Here is a 23,878-nt window from a genome sequence, read left to right as displayed (position 1 = left end):
TGCACAGGGGCGGCCGGTTCGGTTCGGTCGGCCGAAAACCGACAATTGGCCGGTTCGGTTTTCGGCCGGTTTGAATGTGGAGTTTCGGTCGGTCGGTCTGAATTTTTGTGGGCCGGTCGGTCGGTCGGCCGGCTAAAAAACGGTCGGTCGGTGGGCCGAACCGACCGATGCTCACCCCTAGCTACAAGTTTCATTATCTAGTCAATTTTTTTAAAATTTATTTTCGAATTTGAGTAATAGTGTTCGGATTAATTTGTTGATTATCGATATAAACGAATTCATAACACCGCACCAGAGAATGAGTCGAACTCGAGTACTCATGTGATATTTAATACTATAGTTCATTTTACTTCATACGTATTATAAGACTAAAATCACATGATTGATGGTTTTATAATCCGTCGAAGATGTGATGAAGGTTGTTTGAGAACATCGAGAGATTTTACATGAGAATTATAAGTTCTGGAAATATTGCGAGAATAGTTTTTTCTTCATTTTATATTCATTCAAAGACTATGCTCCATTATCTTTTAAAATTCATTGAATGTTTTTTGAATTTTTTAAATTTTATGATTAAATTTGGCATTCATAATTAATATGATAATATTGTAATTAGTCTCTTCTCCTTAATAAGTGAGATTTATAGTAATTTTATTGTAGCAAATCTTAATTAAATAATTATTCACTGATTATCCCGATTAATCGGTATTTATTCATGACTATACAATATTTATTTATAACCAACCATGTAATTATTCATGAGAATTTTATTGACAATGACTTGGGCAATTTTTATCGTGTTATTCAAAGAAAAATTATGATTTATTCATGGCAAATCGGTATTTATTCATGATCAACAATGTAATTATTCATGGGATTTCATAGAACATGAATTTGGGATTTCATTAAAAATGAAAGTGACATAATTATTGAGATTTTGTTAAATTAGTTTCTTACCCTAAAAACATGAAAATACAGATTAAAACACAACGATAGGGTTTAAAATAATTTAAGGTCTATAATTGCTCTTAGTTCTTACTCTAATGTAAAGTTCTCAACGGAAGCTAACCATATATAACGGAGAACAAGGATTGCTTTAGGTATGGAAAGGAACAGAGACATGCATGCAATGTAAAGGTCCAATTTATTTTGTAGAATTAGTTTGCAATGTGTAACATATTTTAAAGCATTAAAGTTTATGTTTTTTTCCAGATAAATCCAGCTATTATGTATAAATGGCGACAAGGTGCAAGCAAGTTGATTTTTATTCAACAAGATAATGCTAAGTCACACATCAATGACTCAAATTTAGAGTTCAGAGCCGCTGCCTCACAAAATGGGCTTGACACCAGACTAGTTTATCAGCCACCCAACTCACCGGACACGAATGTGAATGATTTGAGGTGGTTTAGAGCTATTCAAAGCATTCAAGAAGAATCAATTTGCACAAATGTAGATCAACTGGTCAGTACAATTTGTACAAGCTTCTTAGAGCTAAGCCCAATAACATTAAACAAAGTTTTCCTATCTCTACAAGGATGCATAATAGAAATCATGAAAGTCAAAGGGTATGCATCTTTAAATTGCCTCATATTATGAGCAAGGATGAACTCATAAGGCATAATGCCTTGCCAATGACACTGGAAGTACCCAAGACTCTAGTAGATGAGTGTATCATGCATATCATACACTCCGATGAGGATGAAGGTATGCAAGACATCATGGAAGAGTTGGGTTATCGACACCAACCACAACTGATGCTCACTTGATTCATGCTCACATTTTATAAAAATTAGCCTTTTTAAGTTCATTTTGTAAAAATCTCTGTTAGATTTTGAAAGGCCTCATTCTATCATTTTTGTAAAGGCTCATGCTCACATTTTGTAAAGGCTCATAATCATAGGCCGTACACACATCTCATCCAATAGAATCACAGATGTGGTTTATGGCCAAATAAGCATAGATAATTAGGGTTTAACCGAAAGAAATGCAAAAGCATAGTCATTTTAGCCTAGACCGCAAAATAAACGCCTCAAACCCACAATAAGCTCTTGCACATCACACATGCAAAATGAAACAAAATTTCACCACCCATTTGAAGAGCGGAAAATATATGGCCATCATTATGTCAACCACCCTCTTGAAGCGGTCAACAGATTTCTCCTCGATTTCTGGCAGCTCAATTTATGGAACGAAGGTCTCTGGTACCACCATCCAACTACCCTCTGCTTCGAGATTGGGAACATAGCCATCGAGATCTAAGAAATCATCAACGCCAAGTGGAGAGAACGAATCGGGAACATAGCCACCGCAGAATCATAGGTTAGGGATTCGAAATCCATCGATTTTTAGATGGGGTATGTTGTATCCATCACGGCGTTAAAGGTAGGAAGGGTTAATGGCAGAGGGGAGAGATGGCGATTTCTGGCGGTTAAGGTTTGGGAGAAGAAACCCGCCACTAGAGAGAGAGAGAGATGGAACGAATGATGATAGGAAATCTATATCTATATAATATATAAAAGATGAGCATTTTTCCCTCCAATCTTTTCTCTTTTTCTTCTCTCTCTTCTTCCATCAATTTTTATTTATATTTTTTATACTCCCTCCGTCCCATGAAGCAAGGCCAAGTTTCTTTTTTGGTCTGTCCCACAAAGCAAGACCAATTTCTATAAGTAGCAAAAAATTTACTCTTTATTTACCTTTTCACTTTTTCACCTACCACACTTAACACACAAAATACCAATTTCTTAATTCTCGTGCTGAAAAGAACTTGGTCTTGCTTCATGGGACGGAGGGAGTATAATTTAATTATTTTTTTAAAAAAATCATCAAATTTAATTGATTAATAAATATTTAATATGCATCTTAAATTTAAGTTCATGAGAAAAATATTTAATATGGTATAAAAATCATCAAAAATGAATTTAGAATGACTAAGTTATGAAAACTATAAAATATTTCATTTTCTCTCTTTGTTAATATTTAACTACAACTTTTTATTTATGTTTGTGTATGAATTTTTTGTATTATGATGTGTAATACTCTATAATAATAATGTGTACGGTTATTACACTTTGTACAGAGTTGAAAATTTATGTTTTTAAATTCAGAATTTCATTGAGTAACTGATAAGGATTATTTTATTTAAAAAAATATTTTATAGTACTTATTTATATTTTAATTCTATTTAATATTTATATTTATTTATTTAAATATATTGTTTAATTTTAATATTCGCCGTGCATCGCACGGATGGTCGTACTAGTAATATATAAAAAGGCAGTTTAACGGCTATTTTTTCCCGCCAATTTTTAAAAAACAAATTTCCTATTTTTTAGCAAGCATGTTTTCGTTCCACTCCTTTTTCTTTCCACTACACTTTTTTACTATTTTTCTATTTCTTTATTTTTAGTCTTTTCTCTACTTTCTAAAAATTGTATAATTTAACTCATGATAAAATATTTAAAATAAATATCAAATTATAGATCATAGCTTTAATTTGATATATATATATATATATATATATATATATATATATATATATATATATAGGGGATAACTAAAATAAGAGCATTTCTTAAGATATAAAATAAGAATCATTTTCAGCCCTTAGATCATCAAGATCTACGGTTGATTCGTAATCATGTTTGATGGATTTATGGTCCTGAGTTCGAATCTCAAAGGTAGCAAAAATTTATTTTTTCACAATTCATACATTTATATAGCGAATTCATACGTGTTCTACATAAAATTCATATATTAAAAATTGCTCTTATTTCTTATTTTAAGATGTGCTCTCACGGTAGCCCACCCCTATATATATATATATATATATATATATATATATATATGTCAAAGATAGATTTTAAATAAAAATGTTATAAAATTAAAGTCAAAAGACTCAAAATAATTTTTTTTATCACTCTTATTAGTTATGGATATTATCTTTTACGTTTTAGTTTATTTTATTTTTTGTATTTTTTATATTTTGATTTTATTTAATTAACTTTATTTCAATTTTATTTTTATTTTTAAGATCTTTTATCCATAGAAAAAAATATGACATTATCTATATCTATATAATAAAAGGACAAATTTAACGAATGCTTTTTAGTGTTAGTTTTTTTTAAAAATAATTTTTGCTACTCCAAAATGCCTATTTTTCTTTCACAAGTCACACTCAATCCTGCATTTTTTTTTTCTTTTTTCCTCTGTTTTTTCAATTACAATGTAATTTGACTAATGGTTAAATATTCAACTTACATATCAAATTATCATAATCTTTAATTTGATATATATATAAAAAATAAATTTAAAATTAAATATTTATAACATTTTGAAGTTTTAAACTACAAAATTATTTTCTTTATTCTCCCTTTTATTCTTTTCGCATTTGATCTTTTAAATAGAATACGATATAAAAATATTATTTACGGTCCATCGAACACATTGTCTTGCTTGATGAAACACAAGTGAATGATTTAACTACTTAAATTTTATAGTTTACAATTTATAAATGAATTGCTCATAATTAATTATATATGGTATATAATTTAATGTTGATTATTTTTTTTTTTACTATTTTATGTAACTATAATAATTCCCGTGCACGCACGGGATAGCGATACTAGTGATAAAATAAGGATTAGAGTTTCCATAATTAAGAGTATATCTCCCCTTAATTAAAACTTGACAATCCCCTAATGTTTTACTATAATTTAAGATTGAGACTATTATAGTGGGACATCCAAAAATGAAAAACGAGCCTATTCTAATGACGGATGAAGTATTACTTAAAAATAGGAATTATTAAATGTGTTAAAGAAATTTAATTACCATAACTTGTTAATTTTAGATTCATTTTTACTTATAATATAACAAATTAAATGTCCTTTTATGATCTTTCATTCAAGATGTATATTACATATTTAAAACATAATTCAATGAAAATGGAAAGAATATGCTCTATCTACAAAATGAGAAGAAAAAAATGACAATTTAAAATTTAAAGATTAGTGGCTATTAATTTGATTTTCATCTCTTTGAGTTATAAAATTGCCATTAATATTATTAATTAGAGATTCCTTTTTTTTTTTTTAATATAGTATGGATTTTTCAAAACCAAAATTACTTTGAATCGTTTGGTTTTTTATTCCAAAACTTGAGGCTCGTATAAGTAATAATTCTTTTCACGACAAATGGATGCCACATAACCCCCAAATCCCGATCCAGAAGTTGAGATGAAAACCAAGCTCCTTCTATTCACACATTTGCAAAAATCTTCGCTGATCGGTTTTTGTTTTTCAGTTAGAACTGAAAGTTCCCAGCCAGCCAGAAAAATAAATTCAAGCTGAACCCAAATCAAATAGCCTATATTAGGGCATAGTTTAAAAAATCGAATGAATTGGCGGCTAGATCGGCATTTCTACGTAAATGAATTGATTTTATTCACATAATGTATTTTCCAGTTAAACTTCTAATGTCAGTTTACCAAGCCAAAATGCAAATGAACATCAAACATATTTGATTGGTTACACTTGCACAATATTATAGAGGTACATTAAATTATGTTATACTCCAAAAAAAAGCCCTAAACTGAGAGATTTCATTCTTGAGCATGACTGCATTTCCAGGTAGATTCATCATTATGTTACACAGATTTGCCAATATTTTGATTAGAGCCAAAAACACTTTCTCCGCATGCCAGGAAAGTTGAGATCAAGACCACACACATCTTTGTGGAATATGAGAAAAATGAGGTCGAAAGCAACAGCACTAAAGTTGACTAAACTCCTTGGCATAGAGAGACCACTGACTTCGAATCACAAATGAATTTCACATATCTTATTACACGGGACGACTCATGAAACCGGTACCTGAAATGTTGTCTTTGTCAAGCTTGTCAAAGAAAAATAGCGCATGCCAGCCTCAACAAACACCAGTCAACTGGGCTCCGAGAAGTTGTACACGTTCCTAAACAGCAATTCTGTTTGTGCTTATGTCTCTTTTGTGTATTCTATGTTTGTTGCCTTGATCTTACAAATAGGTATGGACTCGTTCTTACTCAGCAGCTTCAGGCTTGGATGAACCACCGGGTCATTTATAGACACTCTGTCCTCGATATCCAGATTGCTCACATCAACTTCAATCTTTTGAGGAATGTGTTCGGATGGGCAAAGGTACTTCAAGGATTTCCTTATCTTATGTAAAGTACCACCTGTATTTTGTATATGAGCCAATGAAGTTAGTATCAAATTTGACAGTAATTGACTGGTGTCAGTTTATATAGCAAAACTAAATGAAGCAAACAAAAAGGGTTGTCCAGTCATTCTTAATTACATGTGGAAAATATAAGATCAATCAAATGAAACACAAATTCCCCAGAAGCAGTAAAAAGTAAAACTCAAATGCTAGCACCTATGATAAGATACCACAGAGATGCTGAAATAATTTTAAGCAAAAAAATGCAATCCTTTTCTCCAACTGATACAGAAATGATATGGATCCCTCTTTTCTGAGAAATGAATCTAAAATTCATAGAGGGTTCTACTTTGGTTGAACGTTAAGGCTATTTTAAACAACAATAACTGAAACTGAACTGCACAAAATATAAATACTATAAATGGTTTAAAAAGAAAAACATTAGCCAAAAAGTATTACTAGTATAACATAACACTATCTTTCAATGCAATATGACAAGTTACTTATATCCAAGCATTACAAACAGGCTTGCGGCAATGCAAATGTCACATAGAGGTTTCCAATTAACATTAGACAACATTCATGCCACACCCCAAGAAAGTGAGAATATATGATTCAATCACCACCCAAGTATATAATAAGAACCGACGACCAAGAACTATAGATTGTCCAACGTGCACTACAAGTTATGACAATTAGGAACTATAGATTGCAAAATCCAACACGCACTGCAAGTTATGAAATTTACTCTGAGCACTGAACAACAAACCAACAAATAATCTATTAAAACAGTTAGCTGCGGAGCCAGTACACTTATAAATCTTCGACAGCTAATTAGAGGGGGAATGAAAAACCAATAAATCAAACAAAAATCGAAGACAAACCTTTCTTGAGACCGGGACAAGCATCCTCTCCTGTATAAACAATTGGAACCTCCACCTTAAGCTCTGAACCATCCTCCGCCCATGCAAACACCAAATTCAATATGTTTCCATCATCATCCCTATGTATCTACATACCAAAAACATCGATAATCAAACAAAAGCAAACAACTTCAGCTTACATAATACTAAACACCGGAGCTAAATTACAGATTTGGACCGAGAAATAATAATTGCAATTTTCCAAACCATGACAACAACCGCTAAATCATTTGATTATTAATTTAATATGTTGGACACAATAGCAATTCCGTGAACGCAATCATACGAATCAAAGCACACTACAAAATAATCGATAGCATGAAAATGAGCGAACCTTGATGGGAAGAACCTTTCCATTCTGAAGTATGGTGGAAGAACCTGAACCGGCGCGGATCTGGAGAGGGAAAGCAGTGGAGCAGAAGAAGGGAAGCTCAATGTCCTTGAGAATGGCCTTAATCTGCTTGCGCTCGGTGGTTAGTAGCAGTTTCTGGGAGACGGAGCTGGAGGCGACGACGGACGTCGGATCGCTAGGGTTTTTCTGGACGTAGTTTTGGGAGAAAACGACGGCGGGGATGCGGCCCTGAGCACGTTCGCGGGCGGAGATACGGTGGCCGGAGAGTTCTCTCGGAACGGCTTGAATCGTGTGATAGGAGCGGCCTGCCGGTATCTGAGCGGCGGCGCGCCACCACTTGGACATTTGATTGAACGGAAAATGGAGTGCGTTGAGATTTGGAGTTGAAGCCAAGGAGGGTTTTCAGATTCATTTCTTGTTGCCAGGGTTTAACTCAAACATATTTGGGCTCACTATGGGCTCATCACAAATTCATAATTCTTACTGATGGGCTCATGTAAACAACTCATTCATAAATCAACGCTTATTCTATTCATAGCCCCTTAGCCTATCTTAAATAATAAAAAATACTACTAGTTATAAATTTATTATTCTACCTTATATTCGATAGCTCAATAGTTATAAATTTATTATCTTAAATAATTATATATCTAACATGATATTGGCCCTATCATTATGCATTCAGACTCCATTCTTGTTGTGCATGTGGTTCATGATGAGAAGAGAAGTATGGATTTTTTGTGCAAAGATCTCTACTAGGCCTTTTCCCATGCGAATGACCATTGCATTCTTGATTTCCGGCATGTTTGGAGAGAAGCTAATAGGGCTGCACATAGCTTAGCGTAATTTGCTACTTTTACTGATGGTGTAACAATTTGGAAGTCAGATTTCCCAAGCTGGCTTCTAGATATTCTTCATCGGGATATAACTTAAACTCTTCTTTCTTCTCAACAAAAAAAAACTAAATAAAAATGATTCTATACATAACCTTTTATTTTATTTACTATAGTCTCCAATTTAAGAAAATAATAAACTATATATAGATCAACTATATTACACCAAATTCAATTCTTATTATTATCACAATTCTCAATAATAAAAAATTGAGCTTAGGATTCTATTTGAGTTTCTCAATTTAAGGGTAGCTATATATTATTCCTTCATCCCGGGCACGGGATTTAAGGAGATAGTATTTAATTGTTTAAGTATGTTTGTAGATTTATGATTAAGTGAATATCTAATTAGTGATTTTGAATTAAATTTAAATTGATTAATCAACTTTTTAATTTTAATTTTTAATTAATATAATTATTTTTTTACATTATTAATTTTCCCTATCTTAAACAATTCTTGATAGTACCAAATTTCCAACAATCTTCTCACATTCTTTCAACAAATTTCCAAAATTAGCCGCATTCAAACTGCTATTGTCAAATTTGCCGCTCAATTCTTGATGTTAGATCCACTCGCAAGACCAGGCCGTTTGCTACCACTAAATTTCTTTGATTTCAGTTGACTAGGGGTGGAGACAGTATAAGATAGGCAAGTCTATAGCAAAACCTAGCATGATGTCACGAGCATAAACACATATATACAAAAAATGCATGAAAATAACATGTACGAAATGCTCAAAAAAATTTACTCTGGGGGCTCCCGCCCCCGAACCCCCGTGTAAATAATTTCAGACTCCGTAGTTCAACAAATTCACCCATCTCCCCAACGTTAAATTCTGGATCCGCTCCTGCTCACAAGCGCATTCTTGACTCAGCTAATGACATCATATGTCTTCATTTGTGATCGCTTGCATGTTTGACTTGGAATATTTTCATGCATTTTGAAAAATGTGTTTTGACTATGCTAACCTATTTGTTTTAAGTCCGTCTTATCTATTTTGTTTGTGTCTGTCTTTTGGGTATAATTGCATGTGCGCGCTTGAGGACAATTGTGTTTAAAATGTGTGCGTGTGATGAGCTCATATTTGTGTTTGTGTTTGTGTTTGTTTTTAGGTCTAGATATAGTCTTTTCCTTTGTTTTGTTAGAGTCTTGCACCTAGGAGGGCATAGTCTAGACATGAGGGCATTTTTGGGCGTGGCAGGTGCAAGTATGACATAATGCTACTTCATTCCGCGAGAGAGGTATGATAATCAAGATTGAAGGAATTCTGGGAATGAAGTAGTCGGGCTTGAAAGCCAAAGTCCGAAGTGAAGTTGCTCAAATGTTACTGTCCTTTAACCAACATACCGCATGAGATCCCGTAGCATTAGACAGAATGTCTATAGCAGAAGCAAGCACAGCAAGTGGACGTGGTAGGACTATCTTATGGATGCTTGATTAGGGTCGAATGTGATGCAGTCATCCATGAAGAGGCCGATAAGGTTAAACCTATATCTTATCCCAAAAGATCCGAATCTGTGAAGATTAAGCCTAAAGATATAGATAAATCGTGAGAAAGAAGACTCATTGCTCCAACCGATTCTTTTGGGCTAGGTCTTCACGCACCCAGATCGCGCTTATAAATACCGCATGATTGCTAGCTAAATGCGGACATTCAGAGACCACTGTTGTAGCTTTAAACTCGAGTGATTGTGAGGATGCAAAACTCGCCCATGTTGGGCATGATATTTTAGTTTTCAGTTCATGTTTTGCAAGCACTTTTGGTCGTACACAAAAACTCCTGTGAAACCAGCTTCACAATGACATTAAAGTATCATTTGTATGTTGAAGTAGTGTCATTGTGAAGCCAGTTTCACCATAAAATCGGTTTCACAGGAGACCACCTCTTGGTCGTAAGTACTTATTTCATTTCGCAAGTTTCATTTCAATTCAAGTATGTTTCCTTTATATCTTTTGTTCATTTTATTTATGTCTAGCTAAGCTTATTAGTCTGATTTGGGTAAGATGATTTGAGAATGAATACTTAAAACTCTTGAGGTCTAATTAGTTTTAATAACTACATGAATATGTTCTAGATACACTAGGTTTGATTTAAAACAGTTTGGGCAACTTAATTAATTAGTTGATCACTAAGTAAACTTTGGGCACAATGTGAAAGAAATTTAAACCTCTGAAGAGCACAACTGGTGCTAGGGTTGCAGTTCATGGCTTTGACCATATGAGAAGCCGAATTGGGTCTTTCAAAATCTTAATGCTTTCTAGGCATAACCCCTCAAGTGAGAGACCAACGTGGAGGAAGGGAGGGGTAGTGGCTTATGGGCAGAATAGTTAAATCTTTTAACTGATAATTTCTAAATTTATACACTAAAAGGAAAGATTGGGTTGGGGGATCTAGCGTACATGACACGTGACAATAGGGGTGTTATTGCTTTTTACCTATAACCAATTGACATATACATGTAGTGAATATGATTGCATATATGACTGAATAATTGATAAACACTCATTTTGCATAATTTTCATGGGTTATTTTAATTTCATTGTGATTGGATTGTGCCTTGTGTGATATCTTATAGATATGAATTTACATTATTTTGTGATGTTACGCTTTGAGGTAGTTTTGGCCTATTTTGTGTAGGAATGAGTGTTTTGAAGCAATAGTATTGATGAAGCATATATGAGGCCTGGGAATTGAGAGAAAGCCCAAGAATCGAGGAAAGGGGCAAAAACCGCATTAGATCGCGAAAAGGAGCAAAAACGACGCCCACCATTTCTGCACACCAGACCGCCGTTTCTCCCTGACTAGATTGACATTTTCGGCACCCAAAATGGTGACAGCCGTTTTCGTCATTTTGTAAGAACAGAAATGGCGGGAGATGGAGAAGACTGTTGCTTTTGTCCGTTGTTGAGCTTTATTCAATTTTCTTCTTGTTTTATCTGAATTTTGTACTGGATTTTTCTCTAAGCCTTAAATAGGTCCATTTGTTGACCTATTTAGAGTTCCACATTCATATTTTCAGATTTCTAGTCTTAGAATATTATTGATTTCTTAATTCATAGAACTTGAATTAGATTTCTACAAGATTGAAGTTTCAAGTTGTTCACATTGAACTATTTTCAAGTTTTATTTAACTTAGTTTTTTTCAATTTCTTTCTTTTCAATTATGTCTTTGATTTGTTTTGTTATTCCAGGCTAGTTTCTTTATAGATTTTTAGGGTTTGCATGTAGTTGATTGAATTTATGCAATCAATTTATTTGTACCATATTGCCTTATAGTTTTTGATTTACAATTCCTGGTGCTTGTTTCTTGTGAATTATCTGATCAATAATTTGTATGTCTAGTAATTCAGTTTGAGACCTAGTGGAGATAATTGTTTAACCGATTATGAAATGTGTGATATGATTTTAACATTGAGACTTAGCGAAGATAGGTGGATCGTAGGAAGCTATTTTTATGTGCTTTTGAGAGATAGCGAATAGAGAATTTATTAATCAACTGTTACAAACTACTCTAATGAGATTGTGTGATTATTTATGTGATCCATCATCAGGACTGAATTAAACATGTAATTTGGATTAATAGGTTAATTTTGTAGATTTAATTAACATAATTGCCTAGGATCGGTCTTTTATTTATTAGATTTTTATCCGATTTTATTTATTTTCATTGTTTGAGTCTAGTTTTAGATTTTCACCATATTTTTGTGTGTTTACCTAGATATTGAATTTGTATTTAGGATTATTCATAGTGTTTTTAATTTTCCAGTTCATGTGGATACGATACTCTACTTGCTATCAGTTACATTGTATTAGTTGCAATTTTTATTGCTAGTAAAATAGTGATAAGTAATATTCATGTTTAATGATTCGAGTTCAAGTCAGTTTATCTTTGTCTATTAATCAAATCATTTTTCTATTCCAGTCCTATTTTATTTTATTTACTCCTTCCGTCCCAGCTAAGATGATACATTTCTTTTCGGCACGTAATTTAAGGAGTTGTAGATTAGTGTTTTAAGTGTGTAGTATAAAAGTGATAAAATAGGAGAGAGAATGTAATAAAGTAAGAGAGATAAGGTAATAAAGTGATAAAGTAAGATAGAGTATGTAATAAGAGAGTGATTAATTAGTTGTAATTCTGCAATTAAAATCCCTTATTTTTTTTCCATATTTAGAAATGTAGCATCTTCGTTGGAACGGCTCAAAAAGGAATATGTAGCATCTTCGTTGGAACGGAAGGAGTATTATTTTATGGACAAGAGTAGTCATAGCACATAGTGAAATCCAAATTCTTTTTAATGATACCATGACCAAAGAAATTATAAATAATTTTTTGTGAACTTGATCCGAACTTGCCACTAATTAAAATAAGTTGTTGAGACAGAACTATAAATTTATTGGCGTGAAACTAAACCACGGATTCATCACTCCTAAAATCAAGATGCATCACAATTATAACTAGAATCATCACTACAAAAGTATCATTTTATAATATGAAGTATCACTTCATGCATATATTAGTACTACTTTTACAAAAGTTGAAGCTCTGTGTTGTGCTTGGGCCTCTCCCCAATTTTACATGCCGCTTTTCCCTAAACTGTTTTTGATTGACTCTAGAATCTCATATTTCTACTTGAATTTTCCTAACATCGATAACATATTTGAATTTTCCTAACACAAATATTAAGTTGCCTAGTGCACAGGACATTGGTCTTTAACTAAAATTTAGTTTCTTGTAAAACATATATGTTCAAGAGATAATTTCGTACGATACTTTGTAAAGACATACGCATTAAATAACTAACGGCTCGTTTGATACGAATGATCAATTAAGGTGTGTAATATAACTATGACATTCTAATAATTTAATTGATAAAAAATAATACGAAACACACGATCCTTTATAAATTCAAAAACCCAATAAAATTATACAATGGTGTGATTATCCATATCACTGTGGTAGACATAATATCAATCTTAATTATAACAGATATTAATTTATTAGTATTAATTAAATTGCCTAATATCAATGAAAGTGACATTATTAAATAGTTTAATTATAAGGACATTTTAAAATTTAAAATTTAATTTATACTAGTATATACTCTTAATACATCATATCAAAAATCATACTATATTTTACAGATATTTTAATGCATTCAACTAAACATGGTATCAATCGCAGTAAAAAAATATCACACCTTATCTCATACCACGTACCAAACGATCGAGGTATGGGTATAAAATTAGTGCATCTGAAAATAAAAATGATTAAATTGGCCACACAAGGCACGTATCCTTAAGGAATTCCTTAAATTAACATATACTACTATATCTCAAACAATATGAAATATGGAGTATATGATTTTAAAGATCTCTAAGTCTGTATGAAGCAATGAAATAATTAAAAAGACAGTGCGTGTAGATGAAAGTGAAATTAAGTAACATATGGAAAACTCCTTTTTATATATGATGGGTAGTGATGAATCCATGGCTTTCCGACTTGTCGCCGTCTTCATCTCTTTAACCGCCCCGCAGAGGCCCGTGTGGGGACAACTGTTCCGTTGAATCAACCCTCTTTATGTGAATCCTATATTTCTGAAATTTCCAACCAAAATTTACATTATTCACACACACATATATATATCATAAAATCTTTGCTTGTTGTTTTTCTTCTTATATGATCATGAATGTGACTTAGCAGAACAAAATGTAATGCATGGTTTGATTAATGAATTATACTATGATTATGAATGTGACTGTAGAACACAATCTAATGCATGGATATATATTGTGCGTATGGGAGTTTTTGTGTTTTTATTTACCTGCAGATGGCTTTTAACTTCATCATTAGTGAGGCCTTCAACTTTCATGAGTTCCCTAATCTGCTTGGGCGTGGCAGCTGCTAAAATTGAACACATTGATTTAGTAATAATTGAATCAAACTTGAATTTGACAATGATTCGACCAAACTCGATGGATTTTATTATATACAACATCGAAACAAGTGTAGTGTGAAATGAAAGAATCATACTCTGCGCACCACCAAGCTGATGGAGTGCATCAACAAAAATCTTGTGCAACTCCAGAGACCAACAACGCCTCTGTTTCTTCTGCTGCTCTTGTTGCTGCAATTTTGCCCTTGGAATTGCCAAATCAGTGGACACCACCTCAGCCTCTGCGGTTGCTCTCTTGAATGGCAGAAATGCCCCTCCTTCGTTTCTAAATTTACATCCAAACTCATCCCCTTCTACGAACCTCTGAAATATATATATATATATTTAAATAATGCAAAACCCAAGAAATCTATCCCAAAACGAAAAAGTAGAAGAATTTACTGATCTCAAGTGGAAAACAAAGTCTTGATTTCTCGAAACTGGGGTGCAGAGCTGAACAGAACTCATCCAGTTTTTCTTCTCGGTCAAGTCAGTTGACGCTTTTACCCTTCCATCTTCACCGTCATTTCTCAAAACTGTGAATTCCTCTGGCCGCACTTCTCTTCCACTCTCCGCCTTCAATCTTTCGATTGCTACAAGATCAAACAAATTATTTATGAAATAATATATTGTTTTATTTATTAAAATAATTAATTTCTACTTGTTTTAATGTAATCTAAAAACCCTTTTGCCACGCTTCATTTTTAGCAAGAAAACACAAAAAAACAGACAGTAGATAGAGAAGGAGAGGGACCATGTTTTAGTAAGTGCATGCAGTGAGGAAGTTCACGTTTGAAGGCTTCAATCTTTTTCAATTCTTCTTCCAATGCATGGACATGGACATCCAGCTTAGATGATTTCTTCACAAAATCATCACCACCCGAAACTTCCGTGAGGATATCTGATATGTTTTTCAACCCCAAATCAAAATTCATTGCCTTCAAATTCTCATCCATTTTCCAAATTCTAGTTAACTATTTTTTTTCCTCTTTAAAAAAGCTGTGTATTCTAATATAGACATGCATAATGGTGGTTCTGGTTTATATAAGAGTACAATGATACGATTACACACAAAAATAATATGCTCTAAATAGTGTCTTATTTAGTACTATCAAATACTATGTGTATGACTAAAATTACGTATTTGCACTCAATGTGTGTTAAACATATTAGGGTAAGAAGTGATGATGGTGGAGGGGTAGAAAAGGCGACACACAAATGATTCTTGGAATAAAAAGATTCTAGCAGTTTCCAGATTTTTTCTATCACAGTTCACACTGTCGATTCCTAACACTATTTGTGAAGCTGAGTTTAGTACGGTCAAATTAAGGAATCTCGACTCTTTTGTCTACAGAAATGGTCTTTTTGCCCCAAGGGTGGGTTTCTTTTTTCATTTGAGTTGTTTTTTCGTGATTTTCCAAAAAGGGTAGGGATTTTGAGATGCTATTATTCATTGGGTGAGCGAGGGCAAATTCGTGTATTTGTAAAAAAAAAAGTGGGATTTGATGAATATGGACTTGAAATTGCTGTATTGCGCCCACAACACTTTTTTGAATGGGAAGCCTACGTTTAAAAAGAGAATATCTGATTATGTAGATTTTACCTTTATTTTTTAAAATTAAATGTTAGTACGAGTAAAACATGGAAACTCAACTATCATAAGAAAAACCAGCTTCAATGATCGAAATTATCGCTCTTTATATATTTTTTTATTTTCTTAACAACAGAAAAAATAATCGTTAATAATATTAATTATTTTTTTTAGCAACCAAATAGTGATTGAAACGATTTCTTTTATATATATATATTTTTTAATTTAAGTCGTTTATATTATTTATTTATTTATTTATTTATTTTATTTCTATCGATAATTCGATCGTTAATATTATTTTTTTATTTTTTTAATTATATTCACTAATTCAGTCTTTAGTATATATAAATTTTTATTTTTTAAAATCAATCGTTACTTCGATTATTAATATTATTATTTTTTAATATTTTTATTATTTTAATTTCAACTGTTAATTTGATCAATAATATAAAAATTTTAATTTTTTTAATTTGAAATAATTTCTTAATTTTTTTTTAATGATAGTGTTGATTTTTTAATCAAAATTTTTTAATGATAATATTAACTTTCTATTAATTATTTTTTAAAAATCTAATGTCATGTATGATGTTACTCTCCCCTGGCACAGACAATCTTCCTCAAATCATTCAAACAAGTCTTGATATTCTTTATGTACATGTATATTGTAAGGGTACACATGAATGAGACTGCATATTAAAGGAGTGTTTAAATAAATTAATAGGTATTTGTTATATCAATATTCTTCTTTTTTGGTGACTACTTGGAGAAAACTTCAAAGTTAATCATGCTTGACTTACTTAGGACATCCACATTGGAGAGTCAGGGTGGACACTTAAAAGTGGTCCCCACTATTTAAGAGCATACCCTTCACATTGGAAGAGCCAGCACGTACCTTGATTGCTAAATTTTGTATTTTATTTTATCTTTATTTTTAATATTATTTTTTATTAATTTAAACATCATATAATAACATAAATTTCATTTAAATTAAGATTTAAGACTACATTTATTGAAAAATAAAAATGCATTACAATAAAAAGAAAATTCTAAATTAATTCAAATTAAAAAGGAAATAAAAATAAAATCCTAAATTAATTCAAATTAAAAATAAAATAAAACTAAAATCCTAATTTAACATTAATTAAAGAAATGCAATAATTACCAAAATATTACAATAAGTTGATTATTGAAATCCACATTGAAAATTGTAGGATTCTCTATAATGTATAGTACACTATAAATATTAAAGCTACATTAAGTTGATTATTGAATCTTACGTTGAAAAATGTAGGATTATATAAAATGTGTAGTACACTATAAATATTGAAGCTACATTAAGTTGATATTGTATTGAATCCCAAATTTAAAAATGTAGGATTTTCTACAATAGTATACTATATATTTTAAATGATTTTTATTAAAAAAATCAATTTAAAAATAATTATATAATTATATATATATATATATATATATATATATATATATATATATAGGGTTGAGTTCAACAGAGAATTATCTTTTTCAAGAGAACGAACAAATCTATATATTTTACAAACAGATCAACATAAGTAATGAACAGACGTATTTAATAAAAATATAGAAAAACTCGCCACCAGTAGGATTCGAACCCGGGGCAAATTGTTGTTCATGCGGTACATTGATCTGTTCATTAAAACTATAGATCTGTTCGTTTTTATTTTGCGAATTCTCTATTCTCCACAATATTTAGCTTCTCTGTTGAACCCTTCTCTCTCTCTCTCTCTCTCTCTCTCTCTCTCTCTCTCTATATATATATATATATATATATATATATATATATATATATATATAGGGTGCGGTTATAGTGAGAATCACACTTATCGTGAGAACATAAGAACCATTAAAATCAATGCATCTACTATATAAATTAATGCATTCGCTATTAAATTTAATGCATCCGAAAATAATAATTTTTTTGCTCCCTTCAGGATTCGAACCCAGGATCTGCATTCATCCACCAAGATGATGCATCCACCGTAGATCTTGATGATCGAATGGCTTAAAATGGTTCTCTGTTCTAATTTTATTTAGTAGTTCTTATTTGAACCTCTCCCTATATATATATATATATATATATATATATATATATATATATAGGGTGTGGTTATAATGAGAACCACACTTATCGTGAGAACATAAGAACCATTAAAATCAATGCATCTGCTATATAAATTAATGCATTCGCTATTAAATTTAATGCATCCGAAAATAATAAAAATTTTGCTCCCTTCAGGATTCGAACCCAGGATCTGCATTCATCCACCAAGATGATGCATCCACCGTAGATCTTGATGATCGAATGGCTTAAAATGGTTCTCCGTTCTAATTTTATTTAGTGGTTCTTATTTGAACCTCTCCCTATATATATATATATATATATATATATATATATAGGAATGGGATCATATAGATCCCAATGCTTATAATAGATCCCTAGATCCAAATCTTGACCACACATTTATGACATGTGGCGCATCAAGATGGTGACACGTGGCAAGGATTCCAAGGTAAAATCTGTAGGGGTAAAATTGGAATGTAATTTTCGGATTTAATAATTAAAAAAAATATATATTTTTTTAGATTATCTCAAAATAGATATATTTTAGATGCATATAGTTTCACACAAAGATGCATAAAGTTTTCACATGAAATGCATAACTTTGAACAGAAAAATGCATTTAATTTTTCCAGTTTTGGTATTTTCACCACCCCACCCCATACCACCCCCCAATCCAGCCCACACCACCCCCCAACCCTCCCCATTACCACCCCCCAAAAATATGCATGTTTCACATGCATATAAAATCAAACAAAAATGCATAAAGTTTTCACATAAAAATGCATTAAATTATACAAAAAATGCATTTCAATTTTAATAAATCTGGTAGTTTCGCCACCCCACCCCTGCCCCTGCCCCCCCACCCCACCCACCCCCCCACCCCCACCCCCCCCCCCCAATTTTTTTTTTTTTTCAAAAACTGATTTTCTAATTGCTGGCCCACCCCCACCCCCACCCCCCACCCCCCAAAAAAATTTTTATTTTTTATTTTTTAAAAAAACTGATTTTCAAAAAAAAAAAAATTTTGGGGGGGGGGTGGGTGGGTGGGGGGGGTCAGTGGTCAGAAAATCAGTTTTTGAGAAAATAAAAAAATAATAAAAAAAAATTTTGGTCGGGGGGGTGGGTGGGTTGGGTGGGGGGGGGGTGGGGGTAGGGGTGGGTCAGTGGTCAGAAAATCAGTTTTTAAAAAAATAAAAAAAAAAAATTTTTTTGGGGGGGTGGGGGGGTAGGGGGTGGGTGGGGGTGGGGTTCTGGGGTGTGGGGGGTGGGGTTGGGGTGGGGTGAAATCTTATGCATATTTATATGAAACTTTATGCATTTTTATATGAAAGTTCATGCATTCTCGTATGAAACTTTATGCATCTAAAATATACTTATTTTGAGAATATATATATATATATATATATATATATATATATATATATATATATATATTTTGAATTTCGAAAATTACATTCCAATTTTACCCCTCTCCAGATTTTGCCTTGAAATGCCTTGCCACGTGTCACCATCTTGATGCGCCACATGTCATAAATGTGTGGTCTAGATTTGGATCTACGGATCTATTATAAGCATAGGGATCCACCGGAACCCAACCCTATATATATATATATATATATATATATATATATATATATATATATATATATATAGGTTGGCCCATGCATTGTACACGCCCAACAATTTTGCCAAAGAGCCGAACGCGGGAAGGCAACTCTGGTGCACAAAATGGAGGTGCGGCATTGGTGGAGGGCGCGCGCCCGGTGCGCGCCGACGTCCGCACCCCCACTATGGATGGCCTTAGTGATCCACTAAGAAGTCTATATGATAAGTGATCTATTGGGAAGTCTATCAAGGTGGAAAGTGTATATACAATTGGGTGATCCACAGAGCACGTTAGAAAGACTTGTGGGACGAACAAGATGAGCATAGGTTGTTACAATTGAAAATAAAATTTTTTACATAAAAAATTAAGATATTTATGAAATAGAAAAAATAAAATATTTTATTTATTTATTTTTATGATAAAAAATTTAGTCGTTAAAAGGTAGAACGACCATCCAAATAACGACACCTCTATTTGACCGTTAGGTTATTTTTTCTAGGGTAAAGGTCACTTTTTGTCCCATCGTTTTAGCGAATTCTCAAAAATGCTCAACCTAACGGTAATACCAAAACAATACCCAACTTACCAAAAGAATATTGATTGTGTCCTATTAAAATTTTTCAGAGACCGAAAATTGGCGTGGACTATCGGAAAGCCTACATGGCTTATTTACATGGATTAAAAAGAAAAAAAAAATACAATTTATGTCTTTTCTTTCACTATTTGTCGCGTTCTCTCTGTGTTGTTCGCCGATCGTCGTCGCCACTGCCCCTGCCTCCTCCTGTCTCTCGTGGCCACGACCTCGCCGCCTCGAACCTCTCTGTCCAAGCGCTGCAAGCACCAAATTTTACTTGATCCTGACTAAAATGCGGTTGAGTCCCCTGTTCCATTTTGGCGTGAGTCGAGAGAAAGAGATGTGAGGGACGAGCCACGGTGGCTATCGGATGCCTGCGACAGCGCAATGGCGGTAGATCCGCCATTAACTCTGATCTGCTGAAAAGCAAAGGAAGAAGGGGGTAAGGGGAAATTTTTAGCTTCTAATTAAAGATAAAGAAAAAGAAAAGAGTAGCTTTACAATTTAGGGCTTACCTAACATGGCAGATGATAGTCAGTGACGGCGATGGCGTGGCGGAGCCGTTGTGGTCTTCGTTCCTCCAAAGCAAAAAGAACAAGAAGAGACAATTTTTCAATTTTTTTGAAAAGAGGATGAGAAAAAGAAAAATGAAAATGAGAGAGAGAGAGAGTAAGAGAGAGAGAGAGAGAGGGAGAGAGAGCTATGGTAACCTAGACAGGCGGCGCGGCGGTGGAGGCTCTGCCGGTCAGAGGAGTCGGCGGCGGAGCGGCGTTGATCGAGGGAGTGAGAGAAGAGAGAGAAGGGCGGTGGCGGCTACTCGTTGCGAGTAGGCTGGTGAGAGGAGTAGGCGGCGGAGCGGCGTTGACCGAGGGAGTGAGAGAAGAGAGATGAGGGATGCAACGGTGGCAACAAAGAAAGCCGAGAGAGAAAGGGTGGCGCCGTGTGAGTGTTTGGGTGTGTTTGGAATATCAAAACGAGGGTTTTCTATTTTTTGCACATCAAAATGATTTTTTCAGGTAGATAAATAATTCCACATAGATGATCCATGTAAGCTCTCCGGTAGTCCACGTCAATTTTCGGTCTCCAAAAAATTTTAATAGGATACAAACAATATTTTTTTGATAGGTTAGAGTTGAGATATTTTTGAGAAGGGTAATTTTAAACATAGCCCCCAATTTTCTCACTATAACCCCTTATATAAAAAAATAATAAAATTAATTATAATTGTACTATTATACCCTTATAATCTTATTTAAAATTTATAATAAATTAATAAGTTCATAAAAATTAATTTGAAAAAACATTACGTATGTTCTCTTATCAAATAAATCTATAACCCCTATCCTAAATCTAAAAATAATCCTAATAACTCCATCGTGTAGCCTCCAACTCAAAATCTTAATAATGTGATTCTTCCAGAAAAAAAAAATACATAGACGCAAAAAGAAGAAGAAACCCAGACTCAAGAAGTAGAAAATGCATAAAGATCACAATCACAAAAGGAACACTAAATTATGGTTTGCGCCACCGTCGCAAGATCTGAATCTCAGCCGGAGACGACGCACGTGTTCCTCTATCTCTATCTTCCAATGATTTTGGTTTCCCTATTTTTCGTATTCAACATTTGTATAGCCAAGATTTAGGCTAAAATGCAAAAAAGGAAGAGCTTGAACGATTAACTGTTTGTGGCTCTGAAAATTGAGCCTTCACATTAACAATGGCATCATATTACGGCTTTGTGCGTCGAATTTGGTTTTTAAAGTGAAAAGTGATTAATTTTACTTTTTTACTGATTGCCGATTTCGATGCTCTCCACAAAGCCGCCTCCAAATGCCATTACATACTTAAAAATGTGTTCCCATTGGGAGTGTTCGATATTCTTGAATTGGAACTGACAGATGTAAATTTCAATTTCGTCATTCGTGTTTCAACCTCTTTTAGTTTGGATATACAGATTAATGTTTGTTTCAAAAAAGAAAAAAGAAAAAAGAAAAAAAAGAAGAGGAACATTAAATTTGAAACAGAGTGATGAACAAGTATATTGGATCTTTCAATTCTATATTGAGGTTCGAGTAATCACCGGATGTGATGCCAAGGAACGAGGCTAGATTTGGGGCTATATAAATGAGTTATTTATAAGTATTTGAGTTGAGGCTATATAAATAATAAGATTATACGTAATTTTGTTTGAAATTATTTTTTATAAATTTATTAGTACAAATTTTAAATGGGGCTATATGGGTATAATAGTACAATCATAATTAATTTTATTATTTTTTAAAATAAAGGGCTATAGTGAGAAAATTGGAGGTTATGTTTAAAAGGGTAATTGGAGGTTATGTTTAAAATTACCCTTTTGAGAATTCGTTAAAATGGTGGGATAGAAAGTGATCTTTACTTTTTTTTTTTTTTTTTTTCTCTGATAGTGTATCTTGCGAGGAATTTGGGTCCAAACCTGATTGGGTAGCCGTATAGGCGTTAGATGTATAGCGCTTACTCGAAATTAGATGGAAAACTAGCGATATCTATGTGGAGCCCCAAGGCCCCCCCCCAACTACAGCACACAGGTAGTAGTTGTCCAGCATGATTAGGAATTTAGGCCGCCACAAATACCATTGCCTTTCTCAATATCTTTTTTTTTCATTTTTTTTTTTTGTCAAATTAGTGCATGTTTGATAGATTTTATAAGTCTAAATAGATAAATAATTTGAATATATTTATGTACTCTATTTGATATCTCAAATTATTAATTAATATGGTCTAAAATAAAATTAAAATTCTCTTTCATTTTATTATTTATATATCTTTGAAAAACAACATCACCTCACCCCTGAGATAATTAATAGTATTAACGAACTAATAATTATTTATTGTATTATTTATCTTATTTTTATTAGTTAATCCATTTTAAAACATGGATATCAAATAAGTGTTCAGTATTTTTGCGCATGGTTTGCGAGTCGCGCTCTCACTTCTTCTACTATTTGGGTATCCTCCAACTTAAAAAAAAAAAAATGAGTCAGGATTGGATATTTTATTTTTGTAAAATTCAAATCCGATCGGTTTACAAAATCATTCAAATAGTTTTTAGTTTTTTTAGAATTACAAGAATATCTATTATATAATCAAATAAGCAATTCGCACGCAGGCGGGACCTCTACACCACACAAAGATGAGAAAATTATCCGCATACAAGTGAAATCACTGTCTACGTAAATGTGAGAAAACTACCCACACAACAGGCAGATTTGAACCCAAGACTTCGCACAACTAAGAGTCTTTGATGTCTCAATTTTGCCATTTAAGTTAGGTCTAAGTAGCAAAATCATGCAATATTGAAAGATGCATCATTGTATGACAAATGATATGCATATATAATATGTTGTATCTTTGTGATGATATATTTTATACTATATTATAATAATGCATTATTTTATAACAATAGTAAACCATATCGTGGTCAATAATCCATATTAAATTACATACTATATATGGTAGGAAATGTTCTATCTTAATCTTGTTTCTCTTTTTGCCGCATATATATAGTTCTCTTAATTTTTTTTTTTCATTTTAGGGCAATAAAATTTATTTGCGTACTAATGAAAAAAAGTCTTAAATACGAGTTTAAATAAATGTCTTAAACACAGACAAATTAAATTTAACAAATAATATTCCGTCCGTCCAAAAAAAGTACATAATTTGCAA

At 32.6% G+C, this 23,878-nt stretch overlaps 2 protein-coding genes and 1 long non-coding RNA gene across 4 annotated transcripts; all 3 read right to left on the bottom strand.

Annotated features, from left to right (window-relative positions):
• Positions 1-5,585: 5,585 nt before the first annotated feature.
• LOC130988594 (uncharacterized) lies at positions 5,586-7,996 on the bottom strand. Its single transcript, XM_057912475.1, has 3 exons — positions 7,459-7,996; positions 7,086-7,212; positions 5,586-6,217 (listed from the first exon to the last, which is right to left on the bottom strand). The coding sequence occupies exons 1-3, from the start codon at positions 7,819-7,821 to the stop codon at positions 5,997-5,999; spliced, it is 711 nt and encodes a 236-aa protein (XP_057768458.1). The 5' UTR covers positions 7,822-7,996; the 3' UTR covers positions 5,586-5,996.
• Positions 7,997-13,622: 5,626 nt separating this feature from the next.
• On the bottom strand, positions 13,623-15,353 carry LOC130988593 (transcription factor HHO5-like). The gene is made up of 5 exons (XM_057912474.1): positions 15,059-15,353; positions 14,707-14,897; positions 14,403-14,628; positions 14,194-14,270; positions 13,623-13,966 (listed from the first exon to the last, which is right to left on the bottom strand). The coding sequence occupies exons 1-5, from the start codon at positions 15,258-15,260 to the stop codon at positions 13,892-13,894; spliced, it is 771 nt and encodes a 256-aa protein (XP_057768457.1). The 5' UTR covers positions 15,261-15,353; the 3' UTR covers positions 13,623-13,891.
• A 4,853-nt stretch (positions 15,354-20,206) lies between these two features.
• LOC130988592 (uncharacterized) lies at positions 20,207-21,146 on the bottom strand. Of its 2 annotated transcripts, XR_009090147.1 has the most exons (3): positions 20,884-21,146; positions 20,689-20,751; positions 20,207-20,592 (listed from the first exon to the last, which is right to left on the bottom strand). It is a non-coding gene; the product is annotated as an uncharacterized LOC130988592 (long non-coding RNA). The 2 variants fall into 2 exon arrangements; XR_009090146.1 differs by lacking the exon at positions 20,884-21,146 and having other exon boundaries at positions 20,689-20,871.
• Positions 21,147-23,878: the final 2,732 nt, after the last annotated feature.

The sequence above is a fragment of the Salvia miltiorrhiza genome, chromosome 6 (assembly GCF_028751815.1).
Source record: "Salvia miltiorrhiza cultivar Shanhuang (shh) chromosome 6, IMPLAD_Smil_shh, whole genome shotgun sequence".
Taxonomy (NCBI): Eukaryota; Viridiplantae; Streptophyta; class Magnoliopsida; order Lamiales; family Lamiaceae; genus Salvia; species Salvia miltiorrhiza.
Note: the sequence above shows the minus strand (reverse complement) of the source record. Positions and strands in the feature narration are given on the sequence as shown.

What these genes read in the sequence shown, in the direction of transcription:
- LOC130988594 (XM_057912475.1), bottom strand. Translation starts at nt 7,821, where the DNA reads ATGTCCAAGTGGTGGCGCGCCGCCGCTCAGATACCGGCAGGCCGCTCC. An exon ending in GAAAGGTTCTTCCCATCAAG is followed by an intron (nt 7,213 to 7,458) that starts GTTCGCTCATTT and finishes TTTGGTATGTAG; the next exon opens with ATACATAGGGATGATGATGG. An exon ending in TTGTCCCGGTCTCAAGAAAG is followed by an intron (nt 6,218 to 7,085) that starts GTTTGTCTTCGA and finishes TACAAAATACAG; the next exon opens with GTGGTACTTTACATAAGATA.
- LOC130988593 (XM_057912474.1), bottom strand. Translation starts at nt 15,260, where the DNA reads ATGGATGAGAATTTGAAGGCAATGAATTTTGATTTGGGGTTGAAAAAC. An exon ending in CATGCACTTACTAAAACATG is followed by an intron (nt 14,898 to 15,058) that starts GTCCCTCTCCTT and finishes TTGATCTTGTAG; the next exon opens with CAATCGAAAGATTGAAGGCG. An exon ending in AAGTTAAAAGCCATCTGCAG is followed by an intron (nt 13,967 to 14,193) that starts GTAAATAAAAAC and finishes TGGAAATTTCAG; the next exon opens with AAATATAGGATTCACATAAA.